At 37.8% G+C, this 16,386-nt stretch overlaps 2 protein-coding genes across 14 annotated transcripts in view; one reads left to right on the plus strand and one right to left on the minus strand.

Moving 5' to 3' along the window:
* The window catches only part of NADK2 (NAD kinase 2, mitochondrial), a 46,113-nt gene extending 41,511 nt beyond the window's left edge, over positions 1-4,602 (plus strand). For 10 of the 11 annotated variants that reach the window (XR_004349259.1, XM_032627336.1, XM_032627337.1 and 7 more), the window contains 2 exons: positions 167-290; positions 2,475-4,602. Coding sequence is in view for 9 of the 11 variants with exons in the window: in XM_032627336.1 (XP_032483227.1) it covers positions 167-290; positions 2,475-2,613 (263 nt within the window). In the remaining 2 variants the exon portion in view is untranslated. Of the gene's footprint in view, positions 1-166; positions 291-2,474 lie in introns of those variants that run through there. The other variant, XR_004349258.1, reaches the window with a different exon arrangement.
* A 6,505-nt stretch (positions 4,603-11,107) lies between these two features.
* Positions 11,108-16,386, minus strand: part of SKP2 (S-phase kinase associated protein 2) — a 32,264-nt gene continuing 26,985 nt past the window's right edge. For 2 of the 3 annotated variants that reach the window (XM_032628632.1, XM_032628635.1), the window contains one exon: positions 11,108-13,014. In XM_032628632.1, the coding sequence (XP_032484523.1) occupies positions 12,801-13,014 (214 nt within the window). In that variant the 3' untranslated portion in view covers positions 11,108-12,800. Of the gene's footprint in view, positions 13,015-15,060; positions 15,452-16,386 lie in introns of those variants that run through there. The other variant, XM_032628633.1, reaches the window with a different exon arrangement.

Consider the following 16,386-nt stretch of genomic DNA (forward strand, 5'->3'; position numbering starts at 1 on the left):
TTTTAATGGAATGTGTTGTGAGTTCCAAGAAACTTGCTGCCAACCAGACCTTTGGAATAGAACTGTGCTTGTAAATTGGGGATGGCATCCATTTTCATTTTGCACTTCTCAGAAGTGACTGTCTTTCATCGAATGTGCTAATATTTGTTTTTTTTTTTCTTTATAGTAACAAATGAATATAATGAATCGCTGCTCTACAGTCCAGAAGAACCAAAAATACTTTTCAGTATTCGAGAACCAATAGCAAACAGAGTTTTTTCAAGCAGTCGTCAGCGTTGTTTCACCTCCAAGTAAGCTTCCAAAGTTGTCTTGTGGCTGTTTTCCTCCCTTGTAATTATAAAGCACAGTTGGCTTTAAAAGTGTTCAATTTCATTAAATTCACTCCTTCAAACTTAATCTAGCAGGGAAAGTAGAACCTGTAGAACTAAAGAGGTGTCATGCTAACCTGGCTAAAGTAATATTTTGTCTAACACTTAGGGTTCCATTTTAGAGAAACTAAAGTTTAAGTTAATAGAAAGGAGAACATAGTTATTTAATTGGGTGATGTGGGCTTTGTTTGTTTACTCTAGTAAGACACAGTAAGATCAAATTATCACTTCAAAAGAAGCTGACTGGAAAGCAACTTTTTTTTCACATGCTGTGGCATAAAAGCAGGACCTGCATTCATACAAAGTCATACAAAGTCTAATATAACTTCAGAGTAGGATTCATTGCTTTCAGCTTTTCCCTGAAAGTGAATCCCCCCCTCCCCACATCTATTAAATTTGCCTTGGATTGTTTTTTGAGGGGAAGAGGATATACAGAAATGTTTGTAATTTCTTATTTTGTAAAGGTTGCCCAATTTTCCAAACTAACAAGGAAACCTACTATGATTCTGAAAAACTGTCATCTATCTCATGGCAAGCAAAGAACAGTTTAAGTACAAATTGCTGCTTATAGTGTGCATATAGTTTTTTGAAAATACACAACTGAATTTTTCCAGGAAACTCGTCATACTTAAAACTCACTTTATCATTTGAGAGTTAATTTTGATTAATCAACGAATCTATACTCAGTTTGGGTGAAACTGTAAAGATTCATTTAAATGTTTGCTCATAAAAGTAGGAGAATAGCTTTATGACTTCGGTGGTTGGAAAATATTTCTTAGCAACAAGATTGATAAATTGAACTACATTAGAGTTAAGAACTTTTGTTAATCAAGGAACCATTAAGAAAACAAAAAGGCAAGCCACAGAGTGAGATAGTCTAGCAATGGACTCATATCCAGAATATATTTTAAAAATTCCTGCAAGTCAATAAGAAAAAGACAGGCAGCCCAGTAGAAAAATGGCCAAAAGTCATGGATAGGCATTTCACAAAAGAGAATATCCAAATGGCTGATAAGTATATGGAAAAATATCCTTGACCTTATTATTCATCTGAGAAATACAAATTAAAACTACGTAATATGATACCACACACACCAGAATAGCTAAAATACCAGTTGTTGATAAGGTGGAGCAAGTGGGACTTTTATGTACTAACATTAGGAATAGTTTGGAAACTTGTTTGGCAGTTACCTACCAAAGCTGAATACAGCGCATGCAGTGACCCAGTAATTCTGCTCCAAGATATATATCCAGCAGAAATGTATACACTGACCAGAAATGTGTGCACCAAAAGACATGCTCAAGAATATTCATAGTAGCACTATTCCCAATAGGTAAAAACCCAAATGTCCATGAATAGTAGAAGAGAGACTTAAATTTGGGTATTTTTGTACAATGCAAGTGTTTTCAGACAGCAATGAAAATGAACACACGGCTGCTACAGGTAATAACATGGATGATTTCACAAACATGCTATTGAGCAGAAGAAGCCAGGCATGGGCATAGCCATTGTGTTCTTCCATTTATATAAAGTTCAAGACTAGACAAAACTATTACTACTGTGGTGATTGAAATTAGGGTAGTGGATATGCTTGGGAAGGAGGGGCTGGGGGTAGAGGCTGGGAGATGGGAGTAAGAGCAGTGAGGGAGCTTCTGGGGAGCTGGGTAACATTCAGTTCCTAATTTGGGTGTTGATTACGCAAGTGTGTTCATTGAGCTGTACCCTAATAATTTGTGCCTTTTCTGTATGTTGTACGTAAATAAAAATTTTACATGAAAAGTTACATTCTTGCTCACTACTTAAAATACTTGTAACGGTAATAACTCAACATTCAAAAGCCTATGAATTCCATCTGAACTTGTTCACTGATAAATGTTTGGGTGAATGGAGCTCTCCTGAACATTGAAGTTTTGAGATTTTTTTGATAATGTACCCATGTATTCACATAGTCACTAATTCTCTCATATCAAAGAGCAACTTGATTTTAAAAATCAAGGCCAAATGATCTCTCTGCCAGTTTAGATGACAATGAAGTGTTGTAAAGAACCTGTAATTTAGGGTTAGGAAAAGTGTTGCTATTTAATGAGATGTTTCTTTCTGCTTAGGGTTTGTGTTCGTTCTCGTTGTTGGGATGCCTGCATGGTTGTAGATGGAGGAACTTCCTTTGAGTTTAATGACGGAGCAATTGCTTCAATGTTGATCAGTAAAGAAGATGAGCTTCGAACTGTGCTTCTAGAACAGTGAAGGATTTCCTCAGATGACAATTTTGATTACTGGAAAAAATAGTTTTACTGTGGAAACAGACTGCCAGTCATAAGGCTACATTTTTTGGTTATTGTTGAGACTGGTTGGCCTTGGGCTCAAAGGTGATCAAGGAAGTGAGATTTGTATTATTCTTCTGTTGGATTCTGATGGAAAAGATATTCACTGTGTAAGAAAATGGATGGACTAAATTGATTAGAATTCATACCAGTGAAATTTCTATATTGCTTACAATTGGTTTCCAGCAGTGCTGATATCTTTAAATTTAGAGAGGTAGGCTCCAATAGAAGATTAAATGTTTAAGGTTTGAAATTTAACTGTACAAGCTTTTTTTCCTTCCTTTTCCTCCTAATTTTGTGGAATTGGTCAGACACATCTCATTTGATTAGTATTTTTTTATAGTACCTAAAATTCAAGATTTTTTAAAAGATTTGGTGATGGAGAATTTTGATAAATCCTGACATTGACCTAATTGAAGTAGGTAAATGTGTTTTTTATATGCTAAGAGTTTTCTAATTTCAGAACACAATGATATTGTTATGATTATTGATTTAAAAAATTCAAACAATCATTTTTGAAATTATTTAGAGATGTTTTCATTTAATTGACTGTCAGGTTAATTTTGACAATGCTGGGTGAAATATATCTGGACAAAATCATGACACCGTTTCAAATGTATTAATTATCCAATAACTATTTTAGGTCTTCGGTAATTTTTTTTAATGATTTGAGTGTCTAATAAAGTCCTTCCTTATTTACAACTATCTAACATGGATTCAGAGACTAAAAGGATGAACTAATTAGACATATTCTGTTAGGAGTTTGGTAAAACCTTAAAAAGATATTTTCATCTAGTGTAGGAGTATTGTCAGAAAGAAAATGGATTATTTAATAAATATGCAAAACACTTTAGTTCTGGAATTGCCTTACTTATTATCATGGTAGTTTTCACCTAACTCATATTCCAAATTTTACACATTAGCTTTGGAGGATAAAATGTTATGGCTTTTCTTTTTTTCCCGTTATGACTTTCTTTACCTAATTCCTGATCTACTTATAAGTAATCCTAGAATTATCACAGAAAGTACCTCTTGCTGCACCATGAGACAATTGGTATTCTCACTCCAGTTATTCAAAGTTGTTTTTTTTTTTTTCACTTGCTGTTAAAAGCTTTTCTTAAATCACTGAAGTATTTATTGAATACCCACTCAGTGCCATGTACTGTGTCAGGTGCTAGATATACATTGGTAAAGTAAACAGACTTTATCGTATAGAACTTGAGTCTAGTGAGCTCAGAAGTAAATTCTGTGAAAGCTAGGATGTATTATAATCAAATCGAGTGCTCTTAGTTCTGGCAGCATTTACCATGTTCTTGTCAAAATTCTTATATAAATGTTACTATACAAAGATAATCTAGGTTTTGTTGTATATCCAGAACAAGAATCTGGTTTTTTTTTTCCTTAGTTAAGAGTATCTGCATAGACACTAATAGCAAGGAGTTTACGTGATGCGTACAATAAAAATTGGTGTTTTCCCAGAGATGGATCTAATTTCTTGTTTGATTTAAAAATGATATACTTAAGATGCCACTTTAGAAAGAAGTGAAACTCCACACTATAGAAACTCCCTAACAGGTTTAAAATACCTTTTTGACAAAAATGCCAACTCCATCTTTAATATCAAGGAAATCCAATTGTCCAAAATGGCACCAGAGATCTGTTTAATATGTAACATATTAATAGGTAACCTGCTATGTAAAATTGTTCATAAGCCATATTTTAAAGGTTTTAAAAATACTTAATGTGCTTCCTTTGTGATATAACTTCTACCATTTCTGCTCTGTGGTGGGGATTTATTTGTAAGAGATGATGAGAGGCAAAGGATGTTTGAATAGCAAAAATGTTTTTATGAATGAGTTAACCTTTTCATGGCAACTACATGTGAATAAAATTAAACCATTGTTATCTTTTCTTTTTTCATTTCTTTAGCTCTTATGGGTCATTATTGGAAACCCAGATTTCCCAAAAATGTTATATTTCAAGAGTTTTTTCCCCACTGCTATGTATTACTCTGTGCGCTTTGACTTCATTCACTGCTAATGTGACACAGTGCTTCCTGCTAAATGTAGACTCTTCAGACAATTTTGAGTTAATATTTTTGATGCTCCATATGTATTTATATTCATGGCCCTAGTAAATCAAATCATATTACATGAACTGCTGAACTAGAAAGAGGAACTGTTTATTTCAAATGTAGTTTATTCTTGTTAACATTAAAAATAACCATGAAGGGGCTTCCCTGGTGGCTCAGTGGTTGAGAGTCCGCCTGCCAATGCAGGGGAAATGGGTTCTTGCCCCGGTCCGGGAGGATCCCACGTGCTGTGGAGCGGCTGGGCCCGTGAGCCATGGCTGCTGGGCCTGCATGTCCAGAGCCTGTGCTCCACAACGGGAGAGGCCACAACAGTGAGAGGCCCGCGTACTGCAAAAAAAAAAATAAATAAATAAAATAAAAATTAAAAAATAACCCTGAAGGATTAGTGTACTGTAAGTCAATAAGAAGGCTTATATAAGTTTTCTACATGAAGGAAGGTATAAAGAGTATTTTATTTTTGTCATGAGCTTTATTTTATGATAAAATTTTTGGAAAATTACTGACTAACCAAGGAGCTAAAAGGAAAAAATGGAAAAGAATGTTTTAAGTGTTAATTTGAATATTTTATAGGATAGCAGAGGCATGGCTTATAAATAATTTTGTTCTCCCGTTTTAAAAAATCAAACATCAGGGCTTCCCTGGTGGCGCAGTGGTTGAGAGTCCGCCTGCCGATGCAGGGGACGCGGGTTCGTGCCCGGGTCCGGGAAGATCCCACATGCTGCGGAGCGGCTGGGCCTGTGAGCCATGGCCGCTGGGCCTGCGTGTCCGGAGCCTGTGCTCCGCAACGGGAGAGGCCACAACAGTGAGAGGCCCGCGTACCACAAAAAAAAAAAAAATCAAACATCAACAGTTAAAAAAATTTTTCAAAACTTGGGATCCTGAGAAGACTGTTGAAGAGATCTATCTGAACATTAAACAGCTTTTTATACCAGTAGATTGTGAGTTCACAGGAAGTAGGGATTATGAGTTCTGATTTGTACCTTCTCCCAATGAATACTTGAAAACTGGCATAGCTAGAGAAGAAATTGCCTATTATGATAATAAATAATGGTTTTACTCTGCTGAAACAACATTCTTAGGGAGTCTGTGTGTGTGTGTTGGGGGGTGATGTATGGATAGTTGAAGTAAGTAGGACAGTATTTGAGAAACAGGTTTTTACAAACCGTTTCTTTTAATTTTTATTTTTTTTTTAATTAAAAAAAAATTATTTTTGGCTGCGTTGGGTCTTTGTTGCTGTGCGTGGGCTTTCTCTAGTTGCGGTGCACGGGCTTCTTATTGCGGTGGCTTCTCTTGTTGTGGAGCACGGGCTCTAGGCGCGCGGGCTTCAGTAGTTGTGGCTCGCGGGCTCTAGAGCGCAGGCTTAGTAGTTGTGGCGCACGGGCTTAGCTGCTCCACGGCATGTGGGATCTTCCCAGACCAGGGCTCGAACCTGTGTCCCCTGCATTGGCAGGCGGATTCTTAACTGCTGCGCCACCAGGGAAGCCCTCAAACCATTTTTTTAAATGTATCTCTCCCAACTGCAACTTTTTTCTTCCCTACACTTATTTTCTTTAAACGATTGAAGAGAGCTTGAATGATTTGTCAGGTTTTCACCATAGTAGACTGGTTCTTCTTGGCTTTCACAAGAAAATAATCTATTTAAAATACATTTGGTAATTAAGCTTTGTTACATAGCTATTTCCTCCTGCCTCAGATCTTTTCTTCAAAACATCTTTTTTTTAATGTCTTTTTTTAAACATTTATTTTATTTTTGGCTGTATTGGGTCTTAGTTGCAGTGCACGGGCTTCTCACTGTGGTGGCTTCTCTTGTTGCGGAACATGGGCTCTAGGCGTGCGGGCTTCAGTAGTTGTGGCACACGGGCTCAGTAGTTGTGGCTTGCAGGCTCTAGAGCTTAGGCTCAGTAGTTGTGACACACGGGATTAGTTGCTCCACAGCATGTGAGATCTTCCTGGACCAGGGCTCGCACCTGTGTCCCCTGCATTGGCAGGTGGATTCTTAACCACTGTGCCACCAGGGAAGTCCAAAATATTATTTCTTGATGAAATGATTCTTCACAAAATCATTCTATTAGGTTGGCCAAAAAGTGCCTTCGGTTTTTAAGTAAAAATAAAAGACACATTTTTCATTTTCACCAAGAACTTTATTGAACAAGGTATTCATCCTTTTGTTCCACTACCTTCTGCCATTTTCAGGCAACTTCATAATTCCATCTTCCCAAAACTTTTTATCTTTTTGAGCAAAGAACTGTTCTAGGTGCCTTTTACAGTCTTCCAGGAATGGAAATTTTTTCCATTAAGAGAATTTTGTAAAGACTGAAATAAATGGAAATCCACAGGTGCAATGTCTGGTGGATACAGCAGGTGAATCAGAACTTCCCAGCCAAGCTGTAATAGTTTTTGCCTGGTCATCAAAGAGACATGCAGTCTTGTGTTATTCTGATGGAAGATTATGCATTTTCTTTTGACTAATTCTGGATGCTTTTCGAGTGCTGCTTTCAGTTGGTCTAATTGGGAGCAGTACTTGTTGGAATTAATCATTTGGTTTGCCGGAAGGAGCTCATCATAGAGGACTCCCTTCCAATCCCACCATTTACACATCACCTTTGGATGAAGACCGGCCTTTGGTGTGGTTGTCGGTGGTTCGTTTCCCCCACGATCTCTTCCGTTCCATATTATTGTACAGTATCCACTTTTCATCACCTGTCACAATTTGTTTTAAAAACGGAATGTTTTCATTACATTTCTGTAGAGAATTGCATGCGGAAATAGGGTCTAGAAGGTTTTTTTTCACTTATGTGGAACCCAAAGGTCAAAGCGATAAACATAAGCAAGCTGGTGCAAATGATTTTCAACACTTGATTTGGATATTTTGAGTATGTCAGCTATCTCTCGCATCGTATAACATTCATTGTTTTCAATTAATGTCTTGATTTGATTGCTGTCACCTTCAACTGGTCTTGGTCTACCCGACCATGGAGCATCGTCCAGTGAGAAATCTCCAGCATGAAACTTCGCAAAACACTTTTGACACATTCGATCAGTCACAGCACCTTCTCCATACACTGTGCAAATGTTTTTTTGCGTTTCCGTTGCGTTACCTTTCTTGAAATAATAAAGCCTAATATGCCGAAAATACTGCTTTTTTTCTTCCATTTTTTTGTGTGTGTGTGTGGTTTGAAGGGACTTTTATTTATTTATTTATATATTTTTTTACATCTTTATTAGAGTATAATTGCTTTACAATGGTGTTAATTTCTGCTTTATAACAATTCTTCCATCTTCAATATAAAAATGGCTACACAAAAATTCACCAATTTTGATGTCTTTATTTAAATGCACGGTAATATAACAGCTTGCATACAACCTAACAAAATTGTTTCAAATGATGTTAAAGACAACTAAGTGCTACTAGAGCCATCTTATGGAAAAAACCAAACAAACCTTTTGGCCAGCCCAATATTAATCTTTTAAGTATTTCCACTAGTCTTTCAAATGGGCTGTGGATTATCCACTTTACATGAGTAAATAGTTTTGAGTAAAAATGCGTTTTAAAAGCCAATATAATATACACCAATATGTATAAAATAGATAACCAATAAGAACCTGCTGTATAAAAAATAAAATTTTTAAAAAAGCCAATATAAATGACTATGGCCAGTTTTTGTTTAAAAGACAATATAAATGCATGGTAATGGTTGGGATATGATACATCCCAGTGTGCCTATTCATTTAAAAATGTATGGCTATGGAAAAAGCCTGCCTTACTGTCTCATCAATCACAGCCCCTGCCATCTGAAGACCTTAAAATATAGTGATCTTAATGCTCAAATGTGCATGGTAGATATTTTGATATTTGGCTTAAGGAATACCAAAATATCAGCATTTTGATAGATTCACTAAAAATAAATAAATATTAAAACAAATCCATAAAATAAGTTTAGTATAGGCTTTAGGGCTTCAACCTGTATTGTAAGGAGCTAACCTCTTGGTGAAGAGAGCTTTTTGACTTTCTGGGACATTTGGCCAGGTGGGGATGGGAGAGAGAAGGTTGCCTTTTTGTTTATTCCAAGGTTAGGGTATCCAGTGGAAAGGTGTTTCTTTCTAGTTTTCCTGGACTACTTAGTGCCTTTCCTCATGCTCTGTACCTCCCCCGTCCTCTACATTGTACATCGTTAGTCAATGTTGGATTGTAATTGAGTTCACCATGATAGAAGGGACATAAGTCACGTTACCCAGAAATTAAAATTTTGCATTTGGCCAGACTTTACATAATATCTTGGGAACTTGCGGCTAGGGTATAGGAGAAAAATCAAGGGCCATAGGCAGATGTTAATATCATGAAAAGAATGACAGCCAGATATTATGTGCCTCTTGAAGGAAGACTAATACTACCTATCAAGTATCTCCTTGCTAAAACAAAAAGCATTGATAGGCAAAGCCTTTAGATCAGGGTCTCTCAACACTGACACTTGAGGTTTTGGATCAGATAATTCTTTATTGTGGGGAGCTGTCCTAGATATTGTAGGATGGTTAGCAGCATCCTTGGTATACAACTGCTAGATGCCAGTAGCGCCTCTCTACTTGTGACAACCAAAACTGTTTTCAGATGTTACCAGATGTCTCTCGGGTAGCAAAATCACTCTTGGTTAGGAGCTTTTTGCTGTTAGATCTAACTACCAGTTTATGGAAATAAGGGACAGATTAACATGTTAAACATTATTCCAGGGATTGATCACATCTGCAAAATCCAGAATGTGGAACACTGGACAAACAACCTAGTTTCTTCAGTAAATAAATTGTAAGGATAATAAAGAAGGGGAACTCTTAAGATTAAGAGACTTAAGGAAATGTCAATGTCAACCAAATGCAATGTATGAACCATGTTTGGAGCCTGATCAAAACAAACCCATGTAAGAAAACATTTCCAACAGCTAGGGAACTTTCAACACCACCTTGATATTTAATTTTTCAGAATTAATTCAGGAGGATATCTTTTAGAGGTAGATACTGAACTACTTATGAAGTCAGAGTTCTGGGTTTTGCATCAAAATAATCTGTGAGCCCGTGTGTGGTACGTGTCGGGTGGGGGAGATGATAGATGGATGAGATGATGGATGAAATGAGATTGGCCATGAGTTAATGACCTTTGAAAGTGGATAATGAGGTTCATCATCTTCTCTACCTTTTGCATTTGACATTTTTTATAATTAAAAACAAAAAAGGAAACACAGTGGGGCTCCCCTGGTGGCGCAGTGGTTGAGAGTCTGCCTGCCAATGCAGGGGACGTGGGTTCGTGCCCCAGTCCGGGAAGATCCCACATGCCGCGGAGCGGCTGGGCCCGTGAGCCATGGCCGCTGAGCCTGCGCGTCCGGAGCCTGTGCTCTGCAATGGGAGAGGCCACAGCAGTGAGAGGCCCGTGTACCGCAAAAATAAATAAATAAATAAATAAATAAAAGGAAACAGTACTGATAATATCAAAAAAGAAGCAAAACTGGGTAATAATTAGGAAGAATCACCGTTCTACCATTCGAATGGACGAATTCAAAAGGAATTAATTCCTAGAAGATCTCTGGGTATAGGGTGAACTATTCAAATAGTTTCCTAATGAGAGTAAAATACACAGTATAAGCTGATCAAGTCTGTATTTAAAAAGTGCTACTACCTTTTATTGATAGTACTTATCATATTTATCACTTAAATCTCAAATGTTTTATAAACATGTTAATACTTTGAGAGGCACTTTTACCATAACAAGCCTGTATATTCAGCCCCTTGTCAAAGAATTATAAACATTTTAATTTGACAACACATGAAGTAGATGGGGCAAAAAGGGACCATGTTAGGGCTTATTTTTTCATTTTTTTTAAAAAACGGAACTTTTTTGGTTTTCTTTTTAGTTTTTTGGCTGTGTTGGGTCTTCTTTGCTGTGCGCGAGCTTTCTCTAGTTGTGGCGAGCAGGGGCTACTCTTCATTGCGGTGTGTGGGCTTCTCGTCACGGTGGCCCCTCCTGTTGCGGAGCATGGGCTCTAGGTGCGCGGGCTCAGTAATTGCGGCTCGCGGGCTCTAGAGCAGAGGCTCAGTAGTTGTGGCACACGGGCTTAGTTACTCCGTGGCATGTGGGATCTTCCCGGACCAGGACTCGAACCTGTGTACCCTGCATTGGCAGGCAGATTCTTAACCACTGTGCCACCAGGGAAACCCTAGGGCTTGTTTTAAAGTGCCTTATTCAGAGGGCTGAGACAAATCCCACACCATACCAAACGTTCATTTTAACCAGAGTACTTAAGAAAGAGAAGGAAAAAAGGAATACAACTTAGCTGAAGTATTCATTTTTATAAAAATGTGTTTTATTTTAAAACAAGTCTATAAAAGTAGAAATCCCATACAAAAATACAGATTACTCTGACATGTTAGCAAAGTAGCTTACGGCTGGACTTGAGTTTGGAAGTACTGTATGTTTGAGGGCATCTGGAAATCAGAGGCCAACCGGATCCTACCTCCAGCCCTTGTCACTAATCTGTAAACAATAATTTCAAGTAGTATTTAGCACTTTTTAACTACTATGGAATTGAAACCTAATCATTTCCCGTATAACACTACTTTAAAATGTTCTTCCTTAGGTCTGAGCAGATGAGGGCACTTCATACCATTGTTTCTAACATTTGAAAAATCTGATTTAGAAAAAGCAATGTTAATAGAAATGATGAGTTTGGGCTTTTTGTTCCATCTTGAAAATACAGGGAGATCATCGATTTAAATAAGAAATTAGTGTTTTGTGTTTTTTAAAGTAGAATTTAATCCTTTTGCTTCCATGTATCATTAAAAAAATCACTGATGCCATCAAAAGGTTCAACACCTGAGCCTTAACTTTTATGCAGGTGCCAGCTGTGCTAACTGCTCTGAAACTGCGTGGAACATACACGTGATTCTGCTGTGTATTGAAAGGAACATGCGGTTCTTCTTAGGGAACTCTAGGTCCAGTAACCTTATAAAATGTGTTGTTTCAATCATTGTGGAAGGCCATTTAAAAAAAAAAAAGGATAATTTAAAATACTTGATTCCAGAGTAATATAAAAATAACTTCAAGAACCTCAGTGATAAAGGAAAACAACAGGTAACCTCAGTTCAGCATTCCAACCATTTTAAGAATTAGAGACTGACTGGTTCCTACCACCTTTCTAAAGCAAAGGAAGTCACTTTAAAAGCTAAAGAACCTATGTTAACATAATTTGATCATAAAGTCAGAAGTCCACAATTAAATTTCCTCAGCTAATTTAGAATGCTGGGAACACAGTACATAAAGGAGACTTCATTAATGTGCATTAGAGGATCCCCCAGGATAACCTGTCATAGAAAATTGCCTCTTGAGCCTGTAAATTCTAACCAATTCTATACCTCTGGTTGGCCGGTTGTTTTTTTATTTAGGTTTTAAGGTGAATGACCCGGGGCTATTTGTTTCCATATACCTAATTGCAAATCTAAAGGCAAAGTTGAAATGTGTATTTTTCTTTCTATCCTCAGCAGACTGCCACAAATCTATGATTCTCATTCTGTTCAGCTTACAATACAAATAGCTTATTATTTTTTGCAACCTACGTCTTATAAAGCAGTACTGAGAAATTAAATAGAAGAAAGTTCAGTTGCCATATAGGCTATGAAAATGATTTGCTGATGGTGATTTTTAAGCTTGATTCTAAATAGATTTAATAAGAAGGGCACTTGGAAGAAGTGGCTCAAATTTTGCTCTTTAAGGTATCTTGAAATTATAGGCTCACTCTCCTAAAATTTCAAAAGGCATACAGCTTAGGCTCTTAAGGATATAGCAGTGATAAAAGCTTTCCTAGTCATTTTTCAAAAGCAACACTTCATAGTTTTCTCTCCAACGGTTCTCTAATATACTTGTAGAAGGAAGGCAAGAGAAAACCAAGAATAAAAATAGCTGAGCTCTCCACAATTGGGCTTCCTGCCTACTTTCCCTGTTCAAAGAAAAGAGGAGACACCATCCTGCAATAGATACTTCATAGACAACTGGGCTTCTGCAGTGTCAGTCGGCATCTGATGCCCCATATCTCCTGGTTCTTTTTGTTGCCAGTGGTTGGCCTAGCGATGGTGGTGAAAGGGGAACAATTAATTTGTAGATGAGGAAGGGCTTCCTTTAATAGTTGAAGGGTACTGTCTGGCACGATTCCAAAGACTTGTAGTGTTTTTAGTGTGGGAATTTCTCCGAGTTCACTGGAAAGGAAGAGAGAGACTTTCAGAGTAGCAGTATCTATGGTAACTGTTCCCCTAGAGTAACATGACCCACTTTTTACAATTTGTATTATATTTTATAAAATGCAAGCTGAAGACATAATTTGCAATCAGTGATTTGAGAAAATTGTAAAGGTAAACCACAAAGCACAGTCCATAGCTTGGGCAACACAGCGTAAGGAAACACACAAGTGCATTTTGTTGAATTTCTAATAACTGGAAAACTCCAAGGTTTATTTAAAGTCCAACCATATTTTCTTCCTTTCTCCATTCTTGGTTTAGACTAAAAAGTGTCACTGCGTTGTGAGGAGAAGCCAGCAAGCTAGTGGTGGTAAAAGTAAATGTTTTACTGTGGCATTAGATGGAGTCACCAAAGGCTACATGCAACTTAAGGATATGGACTTGACCTTTATTTGAACTAGGCTCGCCCTCTCAAAAGGAGATGTGAGCAGAGCCGATAACTTCTAAACAATGGTTAATACTCAACAAGTCCATTACATGTGATGAAACCTAACAGTGACTTCATGACGATATTTTAAGGTTATGTGTTGGGTGCAGATAGAGACAACAGACATCTTACTTCTCTACATATTACCATTTTTTTTTTTCTGTCACATGTATCACAGTCCTCTTCCTAGGTATTTCACATTAAGTGAAACACATCTCTGTCAAGAGTGAAATTCTGTTCCACAAAAAAGGGAGCCTGTTTTCCCAAAGTAAATACTCTTTGGTAATGATTCTTTTTTTTAACCCAGGTCTGTGTGCTTAGAAATTCAACTCTCTGATCTGTATGTGCTCCAGGTTAGGACACACAGTACAAAGTCTCAAGAAAGGGAATATTTAGTTTGGAGTTTCAACAAAATCCCACTGCAGATCAATGAGCACATCAATAACCTAGAATTAGAAGCATCCTTTATATTTTCATATTGCCAATAATTACTTAAAAAAAATAAACCTTCCTGATAATAATTGTCACCTTGCCTCCAGTCTTTCTTCCTTTCAGCTTAGTGTATATACCAATGACCAAGGCATCTTCGTAAAGCCTAGCTCAGACTATGTCCTTCCCATGCTCAAAAATCTTTGATACCACCCTCATGTTTTTTTTTTTTTTTTTGGTACGTGGGCCTCTCACTGTTGTGGCCTCTCCCGTTGTGGAGCACAGGCTCCGGACGCGCAGGCTCAGCGGCCATGGCTCGCGGGCCCAGCTGCTCTGCGGCATGTAGGATCTTCCCGGACCGGGGCACGAACCTGTGTTCCCTGCATCGGCAGGCGGACTCTCAACCACTGCGCCACCAGGGAAGCCCCAGCTACCTCAAGTTTACAGAACTCAAAACACTCTGTTGGCCTTAGGCCCTTCATTACTAAACCTGCTCTCCCACTCTTCCCACTCCCCCTCTAAGCTTATTTATTCTACATTCAAGAAAGTGTTTTAAACCCCATAGGTGTTTACATACATTAGCTGAAAACAAGAGGAAGGGTAATTTAGAAAATAAAAGTACTATCCAAGTAAAATAAATATGCTTGGTGTTCCTAAGGGGGCGCTAAGATCCAGAGGTCACAACAGACTGAAAAGAAAGTCAGCAAGAACAAACTGTTGTTTGTAAAGTAAGCTAATCTCTGGAACAGAAACAGGAGTGCATGGGTGGCACAGTGGTGGCACAGTAGTTAGGAATCCGCCTGCCAAGGCAGGGGATGCAGGTTCGAGCCCTGGTCAGGGAAGATCCCACATGCCGTGGAGCAAGTAAGCCGGTGCACCACAACTACTGAGCCTGTGCTCTAGAGCCCATGAGCCACAACTCCTGAGCCCGTGAGCCACAACTACTGAGGTCTGTGCACCTAGAGCCCGTGCTCTGCAACAAGAGAAGCCACTGCAATGAGAAGCCCGTGCACCACAACAAAGAGTAGCCCCCGCTTGCCGCAACTAGAGAAAACCCACGTGCAGCAATGAAGACCCAATGCAGCCAAAAATAAAAAAATAAACTTATTTTGAAAAAAAAAGAAAAAAAAGAAACAGGAGTGTAAAGAAAGGTCAGTATACATAGGTGTTTATAATTATTATCACTGAAGATGATAGCAATCCTGTCCCCAACTTAAATCCCTCTTATGTGAAATCTGAGTATGAGAACTTTGTCATAGCCATGAGAATTCGGTTTCTGCGATCTCCAGATTAGCCAAATTGTAAGACATTCTGCAGTGGATAGTATTTAAAAGAAGAAACTACAGGTGGGAGTGACGAGGAATGGCAGATGATAGAAGAGGAAATGTTCTTGCAACAGCACTTCAAAAGAGCTTGGTGAGGAAGGAAATTACACCAGACACTTAGAAGACACTCAGGTGTTTACATGTGAGTAAGAAGTGAGCGGTGTAAGATGGGATGGTTGACGAATGATCATTCCCAAGTCGAAAAACCAGAAAGTCTCTAAAATTTTAAGGAGAACAAAAAAATTAAAAAAACAACAAGCCTCTTGTATGTGTATCACCTACAACACAGCAGAACACATATGCAAGTATCTCTTTGAAACTACAAGGTAAGAGACTGAAAAGCCAACGAAGGGAGAGTAAATAGGTATGAATAGTTTAAGAGCCATGATTTCTAACTTAAGAAGTATAAAATGACACTGATGTCTTAAAGTGTCTCGTTAGTAAACAAAAGGTATTTATAAATCCTTTCACAGGTTCACTGCTTACCTCATCTACATAATCCCATTTTCCTTATAAAATCTTAAATTCCTCAACTACAAATTCTCCTACAGAAGTGATTATTTAGACTCTCCTAATCTCAGATCACTTTACTATCTCCAGCTTCGATTTCTTACTTGAATGAGAAATACAGAATAATTAGAAGGACTTTTGGATATAAGGAAATCAGATCAATTAAGGAGTAAGGGAATAAATACAATGAGGGTATAGGTCCTGCAGACAAAAAACCTACAGTTTCCCAAGTATTTTAAAGCATTATCATTACAGAAGAAACACATACAAATTTTATTTTCCCACTTCTGAGATAAGAAATGAAAATTCTTTAGCACAAATGACTTTCTGGAAATTATTGTTGAGGATCCTACAATTCTTACTATGCATTTCACGGACGTCAGCCGCCAGAATGACTGAAATTGGAGGGCAAGACATTCTACCTGGAGAAACTTTTAAGGATAGGGTACCAGCAAACTCATCTTAATGGATTCACAAGGTAAACCAGTATACTATCTACATAATGTCTTAAGAAACATACTCTTTTACCTTAAAGTTCAAGGACAGCATCTTTCTTCTGTCTGTTCTCACTCTATTCTGGTGGTCTGGCTTGTCACTAAACTCCTGATGCCCCTGTTTCCCTTATCTCGAGAGAATATCTAG

Source organism: Phocoena sinus, chromosome 3, assembly GCF_008692025.1.
Source record: "Phocoena sinus isolate mPhoSin1 chromosome 3, mPhoSin1.pri, whole genome shotgun sequence".
Classification (NCBI taxonomy): Eukaryota; Metazoa; Chordata; class Mammalia; order Artiodactyla; family Phocoenidae; genus Phocoena; species Phocoena sinus.